General features: G+C 50.2%; 9 protein-coding genes across 9 annotated transcripts; 4 read left to right on the forward strand and 5 right to left on the reverse strand.

The window, feature by feature from the left end:
• Positions 1-111: 111 nt before the first annotated feature.
• On the forward strand, positions 112-1,800 carry N7537_005605 (dolichyl-diphosphooligosaccharide-protein glycotransferase; the record flags this gene model as incomplete). The annotated part of the gene is made up of 4 exons (XM_056896662.1): positions 112-400; positions 453-563; positions 620-1,314; positions 1,381-1,800. The coding sequence occupies exons 1-4, from the start codon at positions 259-261 to the stop codon at positions 1,798-1,800; spliced, it is 1,368 nt and encodes a 455-aa protein (XP_056752447.1). The 5' UTR covers positions 112-258.
• An 890-nt stretch (positions 1,801-2,690) lies between these two features.
• N7537_005606 (alpha/beta hydrolase) lies at positions 2,691-3,485 on the forward strand (the record flags this gene model as incomplete). The annotated part of the gene is made up of 1 exon (XM_056896663.1): positions 2,691-3,485. The coding sequence occupies one exon, from the start codon at positions 2,691-2,693 to the stop codon at positions 3,483-3,485; it is 795 nt and encodes a 264-aa protein (XP_056752448.1).
• A 137-nt stretch (positions 3,486-3,622) lies between these two features.
• On the reverse strand, positions 3,623-4,191 carry N7537_005607 (PET191 family protein; the record flags this gene model as incomplete). Its single annotated transcript, XM_056896664.1, has 3 exons — positions 3,623-3,815; positions 3,905-4,046; positions 4,167-4,191. 3 exons carry the CDS (start codon positions 4,189-4,191, stop codon positions 3,623-3,625), a joined length of 360 nt encoding a protein of 119 aa, XP_056752449.1.
• A 278-nt stretch (positions 4,192-4,469) lies between these two features.
• Positions 4,470-6,058, forward strand: N7537_005608 (sterol esterase; the record flags this gene model as incomplete). The annotated part of the gene is made up of 4 exons (XM_056896665.1): positions 4,470-4,504; positions 4,561-4,640; positions 4,693-4,713; positions 4,809-6,058. The coding sequence occupies 4 exons, from the start codon at positions 4,470-4,472 to the stop codon at positions 6,056-6,058; spliced, it is 1,386 nt and encodes a 461-aa protein (XP_056752450.1).
• Positions 6,059-7,383: 1,325 nt separating this feature from the next.
• N7537_005609 (uncharacterized protein) lies at positions 7,384-8,178 on the forward strand (the record flags this gene model as incomplete). The annotated part of the gene is made up of 1 exon (XM_056896666.1): positions 7,384-8,178. One exon carries the CDS (start codon positions 7,384-7,386, stop codon positions 8,176-8,178), a length of 795 nt encoding a protein of 264 aa, XP_056752451.1.
• A 622-nt stretch (positions 8,179-8,800) lies between these two features.
• On the reverse strand, positions 8,801-10,561 carry N7537_005610 (putative tannase; the record flags this gene model as incomplete). Its single annotated transcript, XM_056896667.1, has 1 exon — positions 8,801-10,561. The coding sequence occupies one exon, from the start codon at positions 10,559-10,561 to the stop codon at positions 8,801-8,803; it is 1,761 nt and encodes a 586-aa protein (XP_056752452.1).
• Positions 10,562-13,154: 2,593 nt separating this feature from the next.
• On the reverse strand, positions 13,155-14,086 carry N7537_005611 (uncharacterized protein; the record flags this gene model as incomplete). Its single annotated transcript, XM_056896668.1, has 3 exons — positions 13,155-13,496; positions 13,588-13,994; positions 14,047-14,086. 3 exons carry the CDS (start codon positions 14,084-14,086, stop codon positions 13,155-13,157), a joined length of 789 nt encoding a protein of 262 aa, XP_056752453.1.
• Positions 14,087-14,695: 609 nt separating this feature from the next.
• On the reverse strand, positions 14,696-19,158 carry N7537_005612 (putative RSC complex subunit (Sth1); the record flags this gene model as incomplete). Its single annotated transcript, XM_056896669.1, has 4 exons — positions 14,696-14,923; positions 14,977-18,686; positions 18,758-18,953; positions 19,066-19,158. The coding sequence occupies 4 exons, from the start codon at positions 19,156-19,158 to the stop codon at positions 14,696-14,698; spliced, it is 4,227 nt and encodes a 1,408-aa protein (XP_056752454.1).
• Positions 19,159-19,362: 204 nt separating this feature from the next.
• N7537_005613 (uncharacterized protein) lies at positions 19,363-21,908 on the reverse strand (the record flags this gene model as incomplete). Its single annotated transcript, XM_056896670.1, has 6 exons — positions 21,713-21,908; positions 21,481-21,648; positions 21,302-21,417; positions 20,962-21,239; positions 20,295-20,909; positions 19,363-19,771 (listed from the first exon to the last, which is right to left on the reverse strand). The coding sequence occupies exons 1-6, from the start codon at positions 21,837-21,839 to the stop codon at positions 19,363-19,365; spliced, it is 1,713 nt and encodes a 570-aa protein (XP_056752455.1). The 5' UTR covers positions 21,840-21,908.
• Positions 21,909-22,214: the final 306 nt, after the last annotated feature.

Consider the following 22,214-nt stretch of genomic DNA (forward strand, 5'->3'; position numbering starts at 1 on the left):
TTCAAGCGCGCACGAATGAACAGATGCACTAGTCCCACTTAGTGGTTGTTGAGTGGCAGGAACAAGAGAAGCAAAATTGAAGCCGGGACGAGGTGAAGTCGAAGTTCGGAGATGCGGACCCAGCGCTCTCAGGTCTTGGCACTGGTCCATTAAACACGTCGCCCTTTCTGGCTATCTATACAACTTGGATCTTCAACCACCTTCCTTTACTTACTTCTTTTTGATACCTTCCGCTCCGCTGTGCGGAATTTGTTCAAAATGAGGTGGTGTCTTGCGTTGCTTATTTGTTGCTTCTTGGCTGTGGTAAATGCGCTGAGTAGCTCCGGCAGTCGCCTGTTGGCCATTTTGGAAGACACAGAACAGAAGGACCTGTACTCCACGCTGTGGGCAGATCTAGAGGGTAGTTCACTCTGCCTCCATTCAGAGATAACTTGCTAACTTTGGAATTTCAGCACGAGGATACGATGTCTCAATCGAATCTTCCAAGAGCGAACAGCTTGCCCTGTTCAAGCATGGCGAAAGAGCTTACGACCACCTTCTGATCCTCCCTCCCAAGTCCAAAGGTGGGCAACCCTGGTTTAATTGGTACAATTTCTAGTCAATTGACCCACGAATACAGGCCTCGGCCCCTCCTTGACCCCCAAACACATCCTCGACTTCATGAACAAGGATGGCAACATCCTCCTCGCCCTTTCTGGCAAGACTGCCACCTCCAGCGCCATCAGCTCCCTTCTTCTTGAACTCGATATTCATCTCTCCACTGACCGCTCACAAGTTGTTGTTGACCACTTCAACTACGATACCATCTCGGCCGCTGACAAGCATGACGTCCTTGTCCTCCAGCGCCCCGGACTCCTCCGTCCTGACGTCAAGGCCTTCTTTGACGGTGAAGGTGTCCTTGCCCTCCCCCGAGTTGCTCCCCAGACTCTCGGTGGTGATAGCGCCCTTCTCTCTCCGATTCTCAAGGCCCCTGCCACTGCCTACAGCTACAATCCCAAGGAGGGCATGCCCGCGGCGGAGGATATCCTGGCTACCGGGTCGCAGCTGAACGTCGTTTCCGCTATGCAGGCACGCAACTCAGCCCGGTTCACTGTTCTTGGATCAGTAGAGTCGTTAGAAGACAAGTGGTTCTCGGCTTCCGTCAAGACGCCCAGCGGCAAGAAGACTTCCACCGTGAACCGCGAGTTCGCTAAGCAGTTGACTGCTTGGGCTTTCAAGGAAACCGGTGTCCTGAAGGTTGACAAGGTTGAGCATCGCCTTGCCACTGAGGGCGCAGAGTTGAACCCCTCGATCTACCGGATCAAGAACGAGACTGTACGTGAAACAACGATATTGGTATCCTTTTGTTCCAAACTAACCATGGACCTTATTTTCCTGCAGATCTACACCATTGAGGTTTCCGAGTACGTCTACGACAAGTGGGTTCCCTTCGAAGTTCCCGCCGGCGATGCCCTCCAGCTCGAGTTCACCATGCTCTCGCCTTTCCACCGCCTGAACCTCGAACCCACTAGCCGGACCGATACCAGCACTGTGTTCAGCACCCAGTTCGTGACTCCCGACCAGCATGGTATCTTCTCCTTCCGCGTGAACTACAAGCGTCCCTTCTTTACCGCCATCGAGGAGAAGCACGAGGTGACTAACCGCCACTTCGCCCACGACGAGTACCCGCGCAGCTGGGCTATTACCGGCGGCTGGGTATGGATTGCCGGTCTTTGGTCGGTGATTGGAGGATTTTTGGCTTTCGTCATTGTCTGGCTTTACTCTGCCCCTGTGGCTGATAAGCTTAAGAAGACTCAGTAGATTTATATTTATCTCTGTATGCATTGTGCTGTCTGTGTATGATTTTCAATTTTCTTGCATGATCTTGATCTCCCGAATGAACACATTAGGTCCTAAAGATAACCAATCCTCAATGATATCCATGGATAATACAAGAATAGTCGGCCGCTTATACGATCCTGCGACGGCTTTTTGGCTATCTTTTTAGTTTTCCATATATAACCCTTGATTCTCCCGTGCCCTTAGATCGATTATACCCAGGAGAAACCCGAATAATGGCTCAGCCCGCCAACACACTTGGGTGACTTGCCCCGGGTTCGATGAACTGAAACTGAAAATGATGAACGTAGGATTATGATTATCCGCATTGGTATTGGCTGTTTATTTTCTACGAGGCGAACATAGACATGATTGATTTGTACGGGATGTTTATTCTATAGTCGGAATCCTGCAGCTGTCCAGCTCTGTGAGTAGAGTCCGGGCTACATCAACCCCAGTGATGATGACAGCGAGACTGAAGCGGTAGATGTTCGGGAAAACGACACTTCATTAAACGCAATTATCTTCACGTAAAAGAGGGCAGAAGTCTGATAGGATGTGAATCAAACTAAATAATCCGAAGCGACGAGTGAAATTCATTCCAGTGGGTTTCGTATTCCTAAATTGAAGCCGAAGATAACTGCCGTTGGTCCCAATATCCACGGCGGGACATTTAGTCCATCCTAGATTGGTCTAACAGTGGATACTAGAACCTCAGCCTGCCCAAGGCAACGGCAGTGCACCTCGCTTCTTCTGAGTGTAGCTTTAATGATAGGGAAGAACAAGGAATTAGCCTCGATTCTCATATGTTCTGTTCGTTCGAACGGTTGCCCTCCTGTATATACGCAGTAACGCAATTCAATCTTTTGGAAATGGATAAACCGACTTTCGTCTTCTCGCTCGGTGCTTGGGTCACTCCCGTCGTTTTCGATGCCGTGCGTGGCCGTCTGGATACTCTCGGTTATCCTTCCGAGTGCCCTGCGCACCCCTCTATCGGCGCTGAGCCTCCTTCCCTGACATTGGAAGACGACGTTGCCTCTCTGCGTAGAGTATTGACGACTCTAGCAGACGAGGGAAAGGACATTGTTCTTGTGGCATACTCCTACGGTGGTGTCGTAGCCTCCACAGCTAGCGAGGGGCTGGTGAAGCATGTTCGCGCAGAGAGCGGGAAGCTCGGAGGCATTGTGAAGGTAGTCTATCTGGCTGCATTTGCACTAGACAAAGGGCAGAGCTTGTTGGGAATGCTGGGAGGAGACTATTTGCCCTGGATGAGGGTCGAGGTTGGCCCATCCCGCATCCTATGGTCGGTATCGTTGTCCAAGATCAAGCTGACCAACAGAAAGGGCGACTACGTTTACGCAGACGGCACCGGCAACGTCGGCTGGCAGGACCTGACCTTGGAGGAGCAAGAAAAATGGAATCAGACAACAATGCACACCTCGCGTGCGGTCTTCTCGGGTGAAACCACATATGAGCCGTGGTGTGATATCCCTTGCTCCTACATCATCTGTGAGCAGGATCTGGCTCTATCACCAGCTATCCAGGAGTTCTTTGCCTCGAAAATGGGCGGGCCTGGCACTACCCACCGGCTACCGAGCTCGCATTCGCCGTTCTTGAGTATGCCAGATCGCCTGGTGGGTGTTCTGGAAGAGATAGTGAAGGTGTAATATGTATAGTCAGATTGGGGTATGAAAAATCTCGGCCGATCTTGAGAGAGATGAATATCAGAGAAGAAATGTATGTTTTAAGCGTAACCGAACTCCGGGCCATGCCAGCATGTAAACAGCGAATCCAAATACCCTTTTTACAGGCCACGAGTCTTCTCTGGATCCATCTGCACTTCATTTCCGCTGATTTCCTTGACCGACTGGTATGCGGGTTGCCCAGCATATAGTTGTCCCCCAGATGAGTTACTGGGTTTCCCGCCATCCATCTCCTTGGATACCGAGATGGGTTGATTGCCACGGAAACGCTTGCGCATATCGATCATACCACGCCTTTGCCGAGAGAAATTCCAATAATTAGCAAGGATGTTCCTTTTGTCCGTAATGGTCGACCTAGACTTCAAGCTCGGTTCCCGACTCACTTGCACTCGCTGAATCCTTTCCGCAGCTGCTGACATTTCATGGGTAACTCCTCGGCGAGAGGGGAGCTGAGACATTCACGGGGCGAATGACGTTGGACCATGATGCAGTCCGACTCCTGGAGGCATTGGGCCAGAGCCTCCCCTAGATAAGCAATTGTGGTCAGTTTGCGTTATGGCAATGGAGGGTTGCGGTAGAAGGTCCAGCTGGGTCAGGAACCTGACCCTCCCTTAAACGGTTGTACGACTCGAGGGTATAACGTACGGATATCATTGCATGAACTGGGCATGTTGACGCGACCTTGTGGACGAATGCGCAACCACAAGCAGCATGAGAGCAAAAGAACGAGGCCGTGGGACCACGGCAAATTCGGGTTGTCAGTAACCTCGACGCTGATTGGTGGATGTGGACAATCCCCGGATGAGATAAGCATCGCTATCACATGTTGGAAATGACGTCGGGCAACTTTCATCGGCTTGTTTTTGCTTTTGAACGTCTGCAGCATCTCTATATCTTGCATAAATCTTCAATTATACCTGCACATATGCATAGAGATTGCCGTTCATTATGGCGCGGGTTCCGTTCATTGGGAGACTGTTCTGGTAAGGAGCTCCAAGCTTCAGACAGGCAACATAGCAACTGACCTTCACCTCTCTAGGTATGAGTACCTGGCTCTCTTCGGGTCTTTGATTCTTGTTTTACTTGAGACAATTATTCACTTGATTACTTGGTGCCTTCGTCAGTGAAAATTACCGAACAATGGATAATACCAATACTAATCCCTAACCAGCAAGCCCTATCATCAAATTTTGTTATGGCCAATCCAAGGCACTTTTCAACCTTTTGATTCCTAATGAATCCCCCCAAAGCGCACAAAAGAGGAGATATTTGCCAGCTCTGTTGCAGACGCGTCTGATTTCACCGAGATATGTGCTCTATTCGGGTATCAAGCCGAGGAGCACATTGTACAAACAAGCGATGGTTACCTTCTTGGGCTTCACCGGCTGGCATATCGCAAAGGAGAAGAAAACATGAACGTGAATCATGGTCCCAGTGGGCTTCGGAAAAAGGTCGTCTACCTCCACCATGGCCTGCTCATGTCAAGTGAGGTGTGGGTAGCCTTGACAGACGAGCAGCGGTGCCTGCCCTTTCAGCTGGTGGAAAAAGGGTACGATGTATGGCTGGGAAATAATCGTGGAAATAAATACTCCAAGAAGTCAATCCGATTCTCGCCTGGTTCCAATGAATTTTGGGATTTCTCTATCGATCAGTTTGCCTTCTCTGATATTCCCAACAGCATCGAGTACATCCTCGAGGTAACAGACCAGCTGTCATTGTCTTACATTGGGTTCTCCCAGGGGACAGCGCAGGCATTCGCGACACTCGCTATTCATCCATTGCTCAACCAGAAGATTGATGTGTTCGTGGCACTTGCACCGGCCATGGCTCCTTCGGGTCTCCGCAACCGCATTGTTGATTCACTGATGAAAGCCTCCCCGGACTTTTTGTTCCTATTATTTGGGCGACGCAGCATACTATCTTCGACAACCATGTGGCAAACGATACTCTACCCGCCAATATTTGTGCGCATCATCGACACAGCCCTCCAAGCCCTCTTCAATTGGAAGTGTCGCAACATCAAACAAACACAAAAGCTTGCTGCGTATTTGCATCTTTATTCCTTCACTAGCACCAAGTCTGTCGTGCATTGGTTTCAAATTATCCGGAATAAGAACTTCCAGTTCTACGATGATGAAGTATATGCCCCCTTCAGCGTAGCTGCCAGTGAGCGCTTTTACAAGCCGGTGAAATACCCTACTCGCAACATCAAAACTCCCATTGTCCTCCTATATGGCGACAGTGACAGTCTCGTTGATATTGGAGTGATGCTGAAAGGGTTGCCACATGACACTGTCGCCCGGGCGATTCCAACCTACGAGCATCTAGACTTTTTGTGGGCCTCGGACGTTGACCGCCAAGTCTTCGGTTATGTGTTTAATGCGCTGGATACCTATAGCCGGGGTGACCCGTTGGCTGCCAGTGGTACGGGGTCTGAGAAACACAAATTTTTAACAGACGGTCGTGTTTCCAACACATCGGCTGCCCGAAAAACCCACGTCTTCCCCAATGATGTCGCTTACGGGGCCACTCCCTGAACGTTACTATGTTGTATGTCTCTTTACATGTACAACATACGAATTTTCCTGTGGATTTTTGAGCGGGGTTATGGCTTGGCGGGTCAATCGCCACATCTGTCCACGAGTGTATTGAGGGGATTATAGGGTACATACATTTTTCTGGTACCGATTCATGGAAATATGTGTCTTGTGTGTACAAATTACACCTATCAGGGCTCGGCACGTTGGATACCGGCAGAGTTTTTTTAGGAACCCGTTGTCGATGTAAATCCACCGAAGTGGCGTCAACAGGGGAGAAAAGTCCCGGAGAGGTCTGTGCCTGATTATGGATGTACCTACGTACTACAACTCCGTAGAGTACCTGACTAGAGAAGCATAATCAAACTATGTATGTGACCCAAACCTCGTATCCACGGTCTAGACATGCTGGGCACCCATACAAAGTAGATACTAGGGCAAAGTGATGATCTATCCTCCTTCCCAACCTGTTTCAACCTAAGAGATAAGCTTTGATTAAGTCGAATCCAAGTCGATCTTCCTGGCGAACTTGAGGAGAACTTTTATATTGATCTTATATTGTAAAAAAGGCCCAAAAAACGATATTCAGGGGCATGGTGCGGGATGTCAAACAGGTGGCGTAATGCCATAAGCCTAATTAAAATATAAAGAAAAAGAAAGGAGCAATTGAAAACTTTTGGTCCGAGTTCCTCTGTGGGTTATGATTCGATCTAGACCGGGCGCCTATCTCCACAGTAGAAACTAGCGTTGGCGAACAGGTCACAACGAACAGCGAAGAATTGAAAGAAAAAACAGAAAAAACAGAAAAAAACAAAGGAAAAAAACAAAAAAACTTAAATGTGTGGTTCAGGAACTAAGCCACCCATGGAAATTTGTTGGCGAGTTCCATTCGGGTTGGTCGAACCAGATCTCTGTTCCTGACCCTGACGGTGGTTGCCAATGGGATTATTAGGATTGACCTCGTCTAGTCAGGCACCGACCACATGGATGGATACACATAGTCAACCCAATTTTATGGTTCAATGAGTTCGAAGGCCTATCAAACGCCTGCCACACCAAAATCTGACACGCCCAATGCCCTGTGCCTACGTACTCCACTCCAAAGAATAAAATGGCGCTATACCCTCTCCTCCTTCTCCTCCTTCTTTCTCTCCTTTGACATCACGATCTTTCGAATCACACTCATTTAGATTCATACCTTGGGGCTGAGCCTCATACCTACACTCTCTTTAACAGTCTGTAGATCAGACTAAAGTCCCTCTTTCAAAGGAAATCACTGTCTTCCACACACTTTCCCTTCAATACCGGATTTCAATTCAGCCAATATGCGCTTCAACGTTATCGGCCTCTCGGCCCTTCTGGCAATGACTGCCTCCGCCCTCCCCGTCGCCGTTCCCGACGTTCACTACGTCGCGGAGACCGTCTGGGAGACGCACACTGTCTTTGAAACCGTCTACCAGACCGCCACTCCGATCAGTGCGCCTACCAACCTCGTCGAGGCGGTCGCCATTCCTTCCACCACCTCCTCTGTCATTTCCTCGACCTGGACCCCCGTTGTCCCTAGCTCGACCATCGTCCCGACTCTGAGCGTCCCCACCGTCGTGCCAACCACCACCAGCGCTCCGTCAAGCTTCTCCAGCGTCGCCTCCAGCACCACCATCGCCCCATCCAGCACCAGCAGCAGCGCCACCGCCACCGGCAGCGGTGTCTCCATCGTCAACAACCTCCCGGACACCGTCTACCTGTGGGTCGTGACCGAGACCGCAGGTGAAATGAAGACCCTCGCATCCGGCGAGTCCTTCCACGACACCTGGCTCACCAACACCAACGGCGGCGGTATCTCCATCAAGATGTCCACCACCGAGGTCTGCGACGACGTTCTCCAGTTCGAGTACACCCAGTCCGGTGATGTCCTCTTCTGGGATATGTCTTCCATCAATCTGCTCAAGACCTCTGCCTTCGTCTCCGCCGGATTCGCCGTCACTATCAGCGACGAGTCCTGCCCCACCTCCACCTGTGCTCCTGGCGATGCCGACTGTGTCCAGTCCTACCAGCATCCCGATGATGTCAACACCTTGGCTTGCGGTCTCGATGCCGCTTACACTCTCACTCTCGGTTAGAGTGTTGCTTGGGTCTTGATTCTAGGTGTTTAGTTGGATATACCTTTTGGTTATGGGGGGGAGTTTTTACGCTGAACAAATTGCAAAGTACAAATTACGAAGCACAATTCAGATTTCTTTTTTGGATACTTGTTTATAGATTTAGAACGAAAATTAGAAAATTCTCAAAACTTATTCGGGGTACACAAGTTGAGCATTTCGTAGACTAACCTTACCACATGCCTTTCATGGCCCAATTTGATACATTCACATGTTATCACATGTGAGAAAGTATTAGACCTACAATTGGACCTACAACGTTGTACAATTAATGAGACCAAACAATTCATCCAAGATTCTTGCAATCGGCCCCGGAACACGCACATGCTACACAGGGAGTAGTATCCAACACTTTTCAAAGTGACCACGGCCACAATAACCTTGTAAGATAAAGCAGACGATAGACATGGGTATTAAACAGAATATATTTAGAGTAGAATCCCAATTTGGTCACAAATCCAGACCCCCTTAGGGCTGAACTAGGGCTGACCAGCAATCTAATCTCCAGTCTTCAATCCAAAAATTAACCCAAGCGAGAGACATCCTTGGCATGATCCAAGCGACTGTATACATGAAATACAATCTAGTACACAGGCAACTTAAAAGCAGGGAAAGAGTAAGTCCAGCTCTCAATAGAAGCCTTGTCATCAACACACTGGAAGGTGCTGTTACTCTTCCAGAGCGGACGAGTGGGCCACTGGCAAAGCATCTGCGTTTCACCCTCATAAGTACCAGACGAGACAGTCGCATTCAAACGAGAAGGCTTGATATCATTCTCAACCCAGTCGATCATAATCTCCATATTATTCTCCGGGAACGGGCCAGGCTGGAGGGAATTCACGCCGCAGTGCGCAGCACCGGGGATGAGGTAGAACTGGTACCAATCGGCGAGTTCCTTGAGACTATCCTGCGAAGACAGATGCGGGTACATGATCGAGCGGACAGATTGCCAGTAGTGCACCGAAGACGCAGCTGGGATACTGGGGTCTGATTCACCGTGGTAGTGCAGCAGCTTTCCGCCGGAGGATTGGAATGGGGTCAGGTCGGGCAGGGTGGTTTGCAGACTATCCATGTAGCGGACCATGCCGGTGTTCATCCAGTCGACGAGGGTGTCGTAGGTGACGTTGTTGAGATCAGAGAGGTTGGAGAGATCGAGGAGCTGGATGAACTTGGTCACGTACTCGCCGCCCGTTGAGGGGATGTTAAGCTCCCACTTGCTAGTCTCGTTGTTCCATGTCGTGTCGCCGTCGCTGAGCTCAGAGCCGATTTGCCAGGATAGGTAGGCGCGCTCGCCCTTCGAGTTGTGGAGGCCGTCGTAGATAGTTTGCGCGACTTTCACGCCCTCGGCGGTAACCTTGCCGCTCTGTTCGGGTGTGGTGGAGGTGCTGGTGCCGTCGGCGCGCTTGCTGAAGCCGAAACCTAGGGAGGTGCTGGTTTCTGCTGCGCAGTAGTATTTCTCTCCGACGATAGAGCTCAGGTTGAAGTTGATCTTGCAGAGGTCGCTGCGGGAGATGACACCGTCAGTTCGGCCGTCGAGGGGATCACAGGCGGCGATGGTGGCGTTGACAATCTTAGCCAGCTCGCAGGGAGGGGGGTGGTAGCCGAGGGTTTGTTCGGCTGCAGCTGGGAAAACGTGGTGGACTTGCTGTTGGCCGAAACGGAAGGCTGGGGCTCCGGTGATCGCTCCGTCGTACTCCTCTCCGTAGCGCTGGATTTGGCTCATACCCTCACGGCCACCGTCAGAGCAGCCTTCGTAATAGGTGTAGACTTTGGCGGAGGAAGACATTCCGTAGAAGCCCTTGGTAAGAACCTTTCCGATCTTGGTCATTTCACCTAGGGCTTGATATCCGAACATGTAGGTTGCATCCCAGTTGATAGTTCCGTTGCCGTAGAGGACCACGTCGTCGTAGCTGTAGTTGAAGGCATCATAGCCTGCGCTGGTGGCACCACTGACAGCACCGTACTCGAGACCTCCGGTTGCATCGCTAGACAGAGAGAAGCCACCACCACCGGCAACATAGAAGCGCTTCTTGAAGTCGGAGGGCTTAGGGAAGGCATACTTGATGACGACGGAGTCTCCCTTGCCAGTGTGCTCGTAGGTGACGGTCACATTGCAGTAGGTGTAGGTCTCGGTGCTCCCCGTATCAGCGCCAACACCCGTACCAGAGCTAGCATTGTAGACGGCACTAGCAGTCACAGCGGAGGGGATCATGCTAATACCAAGCAGAGTGCCATTGGAGGGCAAGGCAGACCGCACATTCGAGACGGTACAGACATCAGCAAATGAAGCAGCACTTGCCGATGCTGCCAGGGCTGCAGCAGATGCGCCCCAGGAGAGACGCATGTTGAAGTATAATAGATAGATATAAAATGGAATAAATGAGTGTCAAGAAGAAAATTCAACGAGTGTGAAGACCCAGAGGATTGACAGAAACGCTAGAGGTAAGGCTATACTTATAATATCTTTAGGACTCTATAAGAAAACGGCCAGTATTCAGTTCCTGGCAACTAATGCGAAGATCGTGCATTAGCCCGCTGCGTTGCCTGCAATCAAACCATGAAACCACACCTGGAATCAGGGATCACAATGTCGGCGTGGGTACTTAGTCGTCGTCATCTAACGCCCATTGCGAGGCGAAGTTCAGAACGTGAAGGGAAACGGGTCCGTCCCCGTAGCCCAACGTGTATCAAGTCCGATTCAGCCTTCCAAATTAAGGATTACGGAGTAAATCATTTCCTCGGGGAGACTGGTTGACCAATAATGGGCCAGGAGGTCCCTAGCTTATTTGAAGTTTGATATGGCCGGGTAAGGTTTACTCCCTTATACTTAAGATATAGCCCTAAAACCCATCCATGGTCCGGCGATCGCGTCATTCCCAGATCCGTACGCGTGGCAGGACTGTCAGCCTCATGGCGGATAAACTTCGGCTACAGAGGTAGCTATAATTGACTTGCTGAATATGGATATTTTAAGAAAGGCTAGTCTGCAAGATTGTCCGCTTCAATCTTTTTCCACTACCTTGGTCTTGGCACTTATTCGGAATCATTTAACATTCAGCCCATTTGATTTAGTGGCCCTTTCATAATGCGCGGACTGTGTTGAATATCCGCTCATCCTCCTCCCGTCGGTCGATCATTGGGGCAGGCCGGTACACCGAATACAACGTCAAAACAATTTATGGGAGCTACATTCATAACCACGCTACTATCTGAGTTAAGGGGGTAGGGCTTTGTAGTGACCCACCATGAAATAACACCCAAGTCACCGGACGTTATCAGATCAAGAATACTTAAAGTAAAGTGCCCACTACCAACACGGTTTAGTTTGGGAAACTATGCTCCATAAATGAAACTACCTTGGATCAACCTAGTTGCTTGGCAATTATGAGAAATGAAAGTATAGCTCTTCCGGATTTGAGAGAGGGAAATACCAAAAGAACAAACTTGCATTTTCGCACGTATAGACCATAGGCTATTCTGCTATTCTTTCAATCGGTATTAAACACCTTCTTTCCATGTCTCTCGTTATTCTCCATCAAACGGTGAGTCTGTTGAATTTCGTCAAAATGAAAGACGTTTCCAATGATCCGCATTAAACTGCTTTCGCGCCACCATAGCTACTATCTCCCGAAGAGGAACATCCGACAAAAGAAACTCAGGGGTTCCAAACGCAAAACTCCCAAAGAAGCCCACCCAGGAACCCAGCCAGACAGACCCATCCTCCTCTGCGCACCATCTTGAGTGAATCAACAACAGTGTTGTTACCAACAAGTTCCAGAATAGCATCAAACTTGTTTGGAATTGAAACTGTTCGATAGATAAGGGTGATTCTAGGTGCTCCAAGATAGAATCAGTTTGACGTTGTTCGTTCGCATTTGGTATCGACGGTTCATATTCGTCCAACCCTCGTGCTTGGGTGCTTGGGTGCTTCTGTGCTTCTGTGCTTCTATGTGTTTGTGATTAGACATAAGCACATTGCCCTCCATAGATGTTGCTGGAGTATCAATTATCAAAGTCCCGGTTTTCCAAAGAAGCACATATCCCCGCTGGTTACTCACAGCCCTAATCCCCATCTCCTTAAACCCAGTCGTATAATGCGTATGCCCAAGCACCCAAACCTTAACTCCATCCCAGGACTGCGATAAAAGATCCGGCCCAAAAGCACAACTCTACAAATTCTTAGCGTGCTGCGGACTCGAAGTATGCTGCAGGGATGGTGCATGATGCGTCAGACCGCTTTTCCTGGGAAGTCTCCCGAAGAGTTTGGATCTCACCCTCAACCAGATCAAGTCGGAGTCGTGAGCTTTGTTGTGTTGTTCCACGGATCACTCTTTGATCTTTTTGAAATCGGAGATTTGGAATGGATTATATCTGTTGGTTCTCGGCGGATTGGGGACCAGAGTGTGCAGCCTAGGATTGCCACGCCGGAGTCCGGGATATCATATCATTGTTGGTGGGGTATTACAAGTCGGCCCTTCATACAAGGTTCCTTTTCAAGTTCTTGTGCTTTTTCAAAGCCTGAATTGACGGCTGTCTCGTAGAATTTGTGGTTTCCAAGGGCCGAGAACACGATCCCAAATTTGGACGTTTGGTTTTCTAGGAAGTCACGGTAGTTGTTGTGATCTTCCAGGCGGCTGATCTCGCCTGCTAGGATGAGATATTTGGAGCAAACAGAGATTTCAAAGGAATATTGTCGATTGATTTCCAGATGTAGGTCAGATAGGACCTGGAATGCGCTAGTCGGGGGTCTTTTGAAAAGGGACCGAATCGTCCGTAGTCCCTTGTTAAGCAATAATGAGACGAAAGCCAAGGAACCCAAGTAGATACACTGGCATTCGTGGCTATCGGGAGATCAGAAACAAAGCTTATACTGATCATGTGATATCCTGGCTATGTTATATTCAAAGAGATTGGATCAGTCCCATTCTCAACCCCATCTACGCCATATAAGCACCACCAGAGACCTGCCAAGTCTGCCCAGTCAACCACTGCGAATCCGGGCTAGCAATCAAAGCCGCAACCCCGGCAACATCCTCGACTTCCCCAGGCCGACCCAACGGAGACCACTTGCTCAGAGCCTCATCGATCTGCTGAAGACTCATCTTATCACCACCGGGGATATACTTAGCCGACATCTCAGTATACATATCAGTCTTGACACCGCCAGCAGCAATGCAGTTGACAGTGATATTTCGCGGACCGAAATCCATTGCAAGACACTTGGTCATACCCTGCACAGCCGCTTTGGAGGCAGCATAGACAGCATGACGAGGGACGCCCTAAATCGTATCAGAAGTTGTCAGTTCCCATGTAGAGATATAACCCAACAAACCACCCAAACCTCCAGAGCTGAAGCCCATATCCACTCACCTTCACAGCCGAAATCGACGAAGTCAACATTACCCGCCCATAATCCTCCATGAAGCGATAAGCCTGTTGAGCGACGAAATATTGTCCCTTGACGTTAACCGCAAAGATGGCATCGATATCGCTACCCTTAACCTCAGAGAGATCCCCGAAATGCTCGATGCCCGAGTTACTGACTGCGATATCGAGACGGCCGAATTCACGATGCACAGTCTCGAACATTGTTTTCACCTCTTCTTCGTGTGAGACGTCGGCTTTGATGGCGAGGGCGCGCACGCCTAGGGCACGGATCTGCTCGACGACGGACTCGGCCGCTGTGGCATTGGAGACATAGTTTATGGCTATGTCTGCTCCACGGTGGGCGAACTTGAGGGCTATGGCGGCGCCGATGCCGCGGCTGGAGCCTGTGACTGTTGGTTTCTATTAGTGTGTTGGTCTAGAATGGTGGCGTGTGGACTTTACTTATTGCAACTTTGCCGGCTAGGTCTTTGTGTATAGACATGGTTGCGGGGTGAGGATTGGGTGGGGAAATGTCTCTTATATCTTGCCCCTGGTCTCTGATCTCAAAGATCGGTGAGCATCTGCATGCATATCGGAGGGAGTGCTCTCTCTTATACCTTGCCCTTGTTCTATGATCTCAAAAGATCGGTGAGCATCTGCATGCATATTGGGGGTCCACGCGTACGAACCAAACTTGAATTATTGAAAACAGATGTCTTCGAATGGTACAAGTCTTGAGATAGATGATTTTTACAAAGTACAGGGTTCAAATCGATTCGAATTGTTCCTAACTTGCAGGTACATACTCATCAAATACAGGGGTGGTCTTGCACAAAACGAATCTTGTCGCAGTCAAGACTACACACCCAGGGAAATCAATCGCTTAGAACAATACAGCGCCATCCTCCGGAAGTCCATCCCCGATTTAAAAAACAAAACATTCACGGGAAACAAACGCCTTTGATAGCACAGAAGTGGGAGGGAAAAAAAAAGTATTTTCGGATTACACATGTCAAGAAGAAAGCACGAGCAACATGAAAAGAAGTTGCACGCGCAATATGAAGCGTGGGGTGCTTTAATTAGGTTATCAGGCACCACAACGCTGAGCAAATCACTCTCCCATGCCGTACTCAGCGCCGTTTGAAGCGCTGGGGCTATCCCGGTTGGGATTGTTGAAGGTGAGCTTCAGCTTCGGCTGACCTGGCGTGCCAGCAGTAAGCGGAGTGTCGGCGCCCGAAGCAAACTCGGTCAAGCCATCACCGCCAGCGTACTGATCCTCAAAGTTAGCAAGCTCAGGATGGTCCTCGGTCAGTCGTCGCAATTCCACCAAGCACTTGGTCTGTTATATCATTAGTATATAAGAATTAATAATTAATAAAAGTTCGAACTTACCTCGATGTCATTGGCATCCTGGAATAGCACACTACCATCCTCGTTGTAAGTGCGGGCATTCTGGCAAAGCAAGTGGATGTCGTTGCGGAATTCCCTCAAGCTCTGGTAATCGGCCCGCTTGACCTTCTTCTGAATCGCATCCATAGCAATGGGATTTTGAATGATCATGTAGTAGTCGGGATAATAAGAACGTGGCGGGGGCTTCATGAATGGCTCGATGATTGAACGGACCATGGGGCCCTCTTCACTATCGGAGCCCTCCGGTTGCACCTCAGCCTCCATGTCCATCAACGACTGGATCACGGTATCGACAATGCGAGTCAAGTTGGCACGGTCAGTGGGGTTGAGAGTATCCGGAACCTTAGGCTGGCGGCCTCTCTTGCGCTTAGGTTGTGGAGTTTCTTCCACAACTTCCTCGGCCTTGCGCTTGGGGGGAGGACCACGGCGGCGTTTCTGTTTTTGAGGAGTCTCGTCATCGTCAATAATGGACGGCTCAGGCTCGGGTGAAGAGTCATCTCCGTCACGTCCAGCCTTGTTAGACTTGCGACGCTCAACGCGAGCCTCTTTGCGTGCGATCGCTTCTTCGATAGTATCGTCATCGGCGTCCACTGCCATCAACCACTGCTCTTCGGTAAGACCATCATCGTACTTGGTCACCTTACGCTCACGGGCACCACGGCCAGTGACCTCAATCTCAACTTCTTCGGTGACAGGGTTATCCTCCTGCATATAAATTTCGGGCAATTCTTGTTCGGACATCAGTCGAGGGTAGCGGTGGCCAGGACCATATTGGTCGTTGGCGATGCGCTGCCTGTCTATCTCCTGGAAGATGGGAATTTCTTCTTCGGATCGTGCCATGATTTCATTGAGTTCGTCATCATCCATTTCGTCGTGATCACCGATCTGTTCCGCAGCCTCTGCCGTGTCCAGGAGAGTCCGGAGAAGTGCATCTCGCTCTTCATTAGTGGACTTGTTATCAAACTTTCCGGCCTGAATAACCTTGCCATCCATGTCCAACTTGAACTGTGCACGCTCGAGAATCTTCTCTTCGACCGAGTTGGAACTGATCAGTCGCAAAATGCGGACCTCGTTCTTCTGACCAATACGATGGGCACGATCCTGGGCTTGCAAATCCTGGTGAGGATTCCAATCCGAATCATAGATAATAACGGTGTCTGCAGTCTGCAAGTTGAGACCAAGACCACCTGCACGGGTGGAAAGCAGGAAGCAGAAGTATTCAGACCCAGGAGCGTTGAACTGCCTCAAGAGGTCCGATCGGTCGTCCGACTTGGTGGATCCATCCAGACGGAGGTACTTCATCCCGCGAAGGCGAAGGAAATCCTCCATGATGTTCATGATCTGAGTCATCTGGAAGAACATCAAGACTCTGTGGCCCGTGGCACGGAACTTGGGGAGAACACGATCAAGCAGCTCAAACTTTCCTGCCGTACGCCAAAGGAGGTCGTTGGACATGCGAGTGGGGTTCATCTGGTCTTCAACAGGCTCAAAGACGAAGGGATGGTTGCAGAGCTTTCGCAACTGCATAAGCATGTTGCTGAGACCACGCATTCCAGTCTTGCCGCCCTTGCCATCAGTGACAGCCATCTTGTTGTGGGTAACAAGTTGCTTGTACAACTTGGCCTGCAAGGCAGAGAATCGGCACTTGATGACACGCTCCTGCTTGTCAGGCAAATCTTTCTCGACATCCTTCTTCAAACGTCTGAGAAGGAACGGCCGAAGAACCTTATGAAGACGGCGAATAACGAGAAGTTGCTCTTCTTCGCTCAGATCCATACGGTCCTGGCCACCGGTATTTGCGAAAGGTGTGTTGAACCATTCGTCAAACGACTTGACGGACTTGAAAATGTTCGGAAGGACGAAGTTGAGAAGAGCCCATAGTTCGGGCAAGTTGTTTTGCAGGGGAGTACCGGTCAGAATGATACGGTATCGACTGGTGTAGTAGGTGGAAAGAGTGCTGCTAAGCTTGGACTGTGTGTTCTTCATGCGGTGGCCTTCATCGACAATCATGTGTGTCCACTTGATCTTGCTGAGAACCGGACGGTCCTTGATGATGTACTCATAGGTGGTGAGAAGAACCTGGAAGTTGCCCCAGCGGATCTGTTGCTGTTGCTGCTTTCGTGCATTAGGTGGGCCCTTGTAGACTACCTTGCTCACACTGGGCGCCCACTTATCGAACTCGTTGTTCCAATTAGTGAGCGTGGACAGTGGAACAATGACCAAGAAAGGCCCGTTGTTCTTCTTCTTTTCAATGATGTGGGTAATCAAACTGATGGTCTGAATGGTCTTTCCAAGACCCATCTCGTCAGCCAAAATACCGTTCAGGTTATTGTTGTACAGTGAAATCATCCATTGCAGGCCCTTAATCTGATACTCCTTGAGAGTACCTCCCACGAGAATGTCAGGCTGGCTGGTGACTTCTTCGTTGATGCGATGAGCGACAGCGTAGTAGTCGACCTTCTTCTTTCCAGTGGCAGTGTTACTGTCTTCCTCGTTTTCGCTATCCGCGATCTCTTGGTCAGATTCGTCGTCGTAATCATGCGCCTCGCCATAACGATTCGCCAGGTTGCGCTGTTGTTCCTTGACGGATGCGGCAAGCTGCTTAAGGAAATTGTCGGTCTGCTTGAGCAGATGAGAGATACGCGAATCCTTGGCCTGTCCCAAAAGTTTCAGGTATGTCTCCTCATCGTTGGCCTTCAAAGCCTGCAGACGTTGCTTGGCGGTTCGCTCCACGCGCCTCTGCTCTTCGCGTTCCATGTGCTGGTGGTGTGAGATCATCATGCGACCCAGCTTCTGCGAACGCGTTCGTTGCTGGACAGAAGCATTGGCGAGATCGGCGCTGTGGTTGAGAATGGCCTGCAGCTGATCGTACTGCTTCTTCTTCTCTCGAGATTCGCGAGCATCACGTTGTTGCTTCTCAAGCTTCTCGGTGATACGAGCCTCACGCAGTGACTGCTTCTTCATGCGGCGGTGACTCGAGCGATTTGCTGTCATTCCGAGGTTACTGTAGTGGAACATCTCGCTCTGGAGCTGCTTGCGGTACTGTCGCTGTTTGGGCAAAAGATTAAGTGATTTGTACTCAATCAGGGCCTTGAGCTTGAGGGAGTCATCATAGGTTGGTGCGTCAGTCTTGCTGGTATCCCATACACCGAGGTTGGCGGGAAGTTGGGCAAGCTCTGCTTTGCGCGCAGTGATTTTATTATACAGTATGATCTCACGATCTTCGCGCATCTGCTCCAAGTCGATGCCAGGCGGCAAGAGAGCGGGGATGCGCACACGATTCGCGCGGTTGGCGTGATCAGTGTAGCTGATAGTCTTGGACAACGAGTCATATGGAGACTGGAAGTTGTCATACCACTCTCTGGTCATGACTTCGGCATCTGAGCTTTCTGAGGGCTGGCTAGCAGGGCCGTCATTAGCAGCTTCAATGACCTTTTCGGCTGCGGCAACATTGTCTGTGGGAGTAGGTGGTTGCGACTTCTTCTGGTTTTGGAAAAGCTGTTCTTGAACACGAGGGGGAATAGCGAGGTTCTTGGATAACATCTTGAAAGCCAAGATTTGGTTTCGAAGAGTAGCCAATTGCTCTGGTGAAAAGCTACCGCTGCCAACCGTCGCAGTCTTCTGGTTCAGAGCAACTGCCGATGCATTGATGGCAGCAGGTGCGGCAGTCGAGGAAGCCGAGGGTGTGCGACCTGTGAGATCTTGGGTCAGCCCTGTAGAAGACCTTTGGAGGGGGACCAGGAGAGTCAAGGACAAAGCTTACCATGAGAGCCATTGGCAGCTTCGGGGGTAGCGCCGTTCATCTGTTGCTGTTGGCGCTGCTGTTGAGCCTGCTGCTGAGCCATGCGTTGTTGTTTTTGAAAAGCCTGTTGCCGTTGGATGGCAGCAAGAAGGTTGTGGGCCTTGAGGAACTCCGGGTCATCGGGCCGAACACCTTGTTCTTGCATCTGCTTGTATTTCTGCGACGAAGTTAGATACGACAGCAAGGGCAAGCCAGGCATAGTAAGGCGCGTCAAGGGACTGAATAATTGATAAAAGGCGAGTTGTGCTGTTGTAATGCGACAAACTTACCTGGAGTATCTCTTGGACATTTTGCTGCGTGAGATTAGCCGGCAGGCTCACGTTGCCAGGCGCCATGTTGGGCGCTGGGTGTAAGGAAGCCATTGTGACGCGTCTAATTTTGTTTTTAATTCATGAGCAAGCCAGGGAGGTTGGGTTGGGCAATGTCAAGGTCGATGCGGAGCTGTGGAAAGTCACGTTCTCCACCTAGGTTCAATTGCCAAGTCGCGCGGGCAAGAGAAGGGACGGTCGCGGTCGAAATAAATAGGCAGGGACGGTGTGGGGTGAGCCTGCTTATTGTGAATGCGATCAGTGGGCGACTGTACGGGATGCTTGGCGATGGAAAGCGTGATGTTTGGGGCCGTGGTCGGAGCTTCCGATGCGATGAGGGAGAGCGGGTACTTTCAGGGACAAGGGAGTCAAAGAAAGCGAGTAAAGAGGCGAGTTCCCAGGGTAAGGCAAGGTGGGAGGGGAACTCAAAAGTTGAAGGCGCGTTGGGATGGCGCGTTCAAAAAGTGGATGGATGAAAATGGAGATGGGGAGGGAACGGAGTTGCGCGACAGGCTCGGGGAAATCTGGGTGCTCAGAGCAAAGGACTGACAACAGCCTGGCAAGGAGTTTTTTGCAAAGCACGTTAGTCAGCAGACACGTGAGTGGCCCGTGCTGGATTGTGGCCTGGGGCAGCGCAGTTCTGGTACCGTACCGGTTTGGGATAAGGCTATTATCAGGTAGGGGTGAGAGAAGAGTGATTTGATTTAGGGGGGTTGTAGCCTCTTGGTTCTATTCAAATTCATCGAACCTATTGAATCTACTGAATTGTCTTCCTTGCAATAACAATACAAATTGACAATACATTATAAAGTTAAGACTGACCTGGATCCACCCTCAACTGGTTAACGGGTATCTACGCGATTGCAGATCATACCATAATTACACTCAAGAATTCAAATAACTTACGTATCTATGTTTCTCATCATCCTAATAACTCTGCATTGAGACTAATAGTAGCCGGGGAATCCTCCAGACCTCCATGGGAATCAACCCAACATGGAAAAGCAAATTAAAGCAGAAAGAACAATCAAGGAAAGGACAGAACAGCCCCATGTAAGTCCCAGGGGATTGCTGATGGATTGATAAGAATAGATACCACCGCCATGACCGATCATAAGCTCCCAAACTCCAAAACCCCATGCTCAAGATCAAGGACACACGTAATATGCAATTTTAGGACGTTCCCTTACGCATTCGGTGCCGCAAGAAGGGACCGCTTCACGGGTGGAGGTGGAGGGGGCTTCTTCGCACGAGATGGTGGAGGTGGAGGAGGAGCCTTTTTCGATCCCATAGTGTTCAAGTTGGTTGCGCTGGGTCTCCGGGATGGCACGCTTCCGTGAGATGTTGCTGGGGATATAGACCTGCCCCCGCTAAACATCCGCTCGGGGCTAGAACGGCCATATGAGCTGACCTCTTCGGAGTCGGCGTAAGGATCAGCGGAAAGTCGACCACTTCCAACTTGGGTGCTGCTTCGACGTCCAAACCCACCCAGATTCTCGCTGGCAGTCCGCTGTTGGATCCACTGTGATGCAACTGGCAATTGTTCTTGTCGCAGTTGAGCTGGGCCTTCAAAGGTGGGGACTCTGCTGAGAACGGGGCGTGAAGCCCCACTGGTATTGCCATAGGTCTCCCGCGGGGGTGACTCGGCGTATGGGGTAATAGATCTGTTTGATCGGATGGGAGGGCGAGTGTCGGTGGCATTCATCAACTCTTCCTGCAATGGCTCGTAACGTTCCTGGTACGAGTGGGCAGTGTTGGCACGAGGACGGGTCGGACGACGTGGAGGGGCCTGTACTTGGCTGTACCTATTTCCGTGTTAATATCACCACACGAGATGCGGCAAGGATCGATGCTTACCCTGCCCATTCATTCTTAAGCTGCACAAGGGCCTCACGGGACCGTTCATGGTATTCAAGCTGGGCGTCCAAAAACGCCCCCATGTCCATAACATTGTCGGTTTCGGCTTCTTTGATGTCCTGCATACGACGCAGCACGTCGTCGCTAGCTTCCTCGTACTTCACTTTTTGAGAGCGTAGTTCCTCCTCCACGCGGAAGTCTTCCTTCTTAGCCTTCTCCATCTTAGAGAGAGAGGTGTCGTATGCCAACCGTCGGCTGTCGAGCTTCTTGCGAGCATGCTATAAGTAGGTTAATACGTGACCTTCAACCTTCAATTGATCGCGAGAGTCGAGTGGCATACCTGCAAGTCTTTCATCTGAGTCAGGGATCTCTCCAGGGACTCAAGCCAGCTTGAAGTCGCCTGCGCGATGTAGCTTTCTTGGATGCGCGCAATGCGCTCCTCGGTGCGCCCAAATGCTGATCGAATTGTCAGCAATGCAATTCCTACCCCGCATTCCTAATATCATGTTCAGGACTTACTGATCAGGCACTGTCCGTATTCTGAGTTCCCGTCGAAGTCTTCGCCATGGGCCACCATGCTACTTCCCAAATGGGCAATCGGTAGGGTCTTCTCTTTGTCATCTCCCTCATTGCGCTTCGAGATAGCTTTGACATAAGAGGTCATGGATTTATGAATGCGGTCAACGCCTAGAGAGAGATAGCGTGGGTCAGTATAGATAAACTGCAGGTGCGGAGGGTGGTCCCATCTCACCTTCATGTCGCACGCCCATCTCCGTCTCCATTGCCTTGAAATCATCAGAGAGACAGGTCTTGGCCTCTCCGCCCATACGTTCTCCAGCCCATTGTTTGAAACGGCCAATTCTCTTATTCACGTGCATATTGTGAGGTTGGGATGCTAATAGTATGTGGAAAGATAATCGAAACCAGCGATTGTGTAGAGTTGGAAGACAATTAGAAGGGAATGTTCAACTAGAATGCTCTAGGATAAGAGTAAAGAGAAAAGACTGGGGGGGGGGAGGAAAGGGGAAAGGAGGTTGGGAACGGTTAGATTAAATCATTGGGGGGGGCACGCAATTATGATAAAATAGGGAAAATAGTGAAATAGGGTACGGAGTAAATAGGCTGGGTATCTCACAAAGTTAAGAAAATACAATGCGTTTTATGCATGCAGTATCGCCGATCTTGGTCAATCAGTGGGGAAGCCATTATATTCTCAATATTCTCAGTCTTGTATTATTACCAGTCAGAAAAAG

Source organism: Penicillium hordei (genome assembly GCF_028827395.1).
Source record: "Penicillium hordei strain IBT 12815 chromosome Unknown utg000003l_segment0_segment0, whole genome shotgun sequence".
NCBI lineage: Eukaryota > Fungi > Ascomycota > Eurotiomycetes > Eurotiales > Aspergillaceae > Penicillium > Penicillium hordei.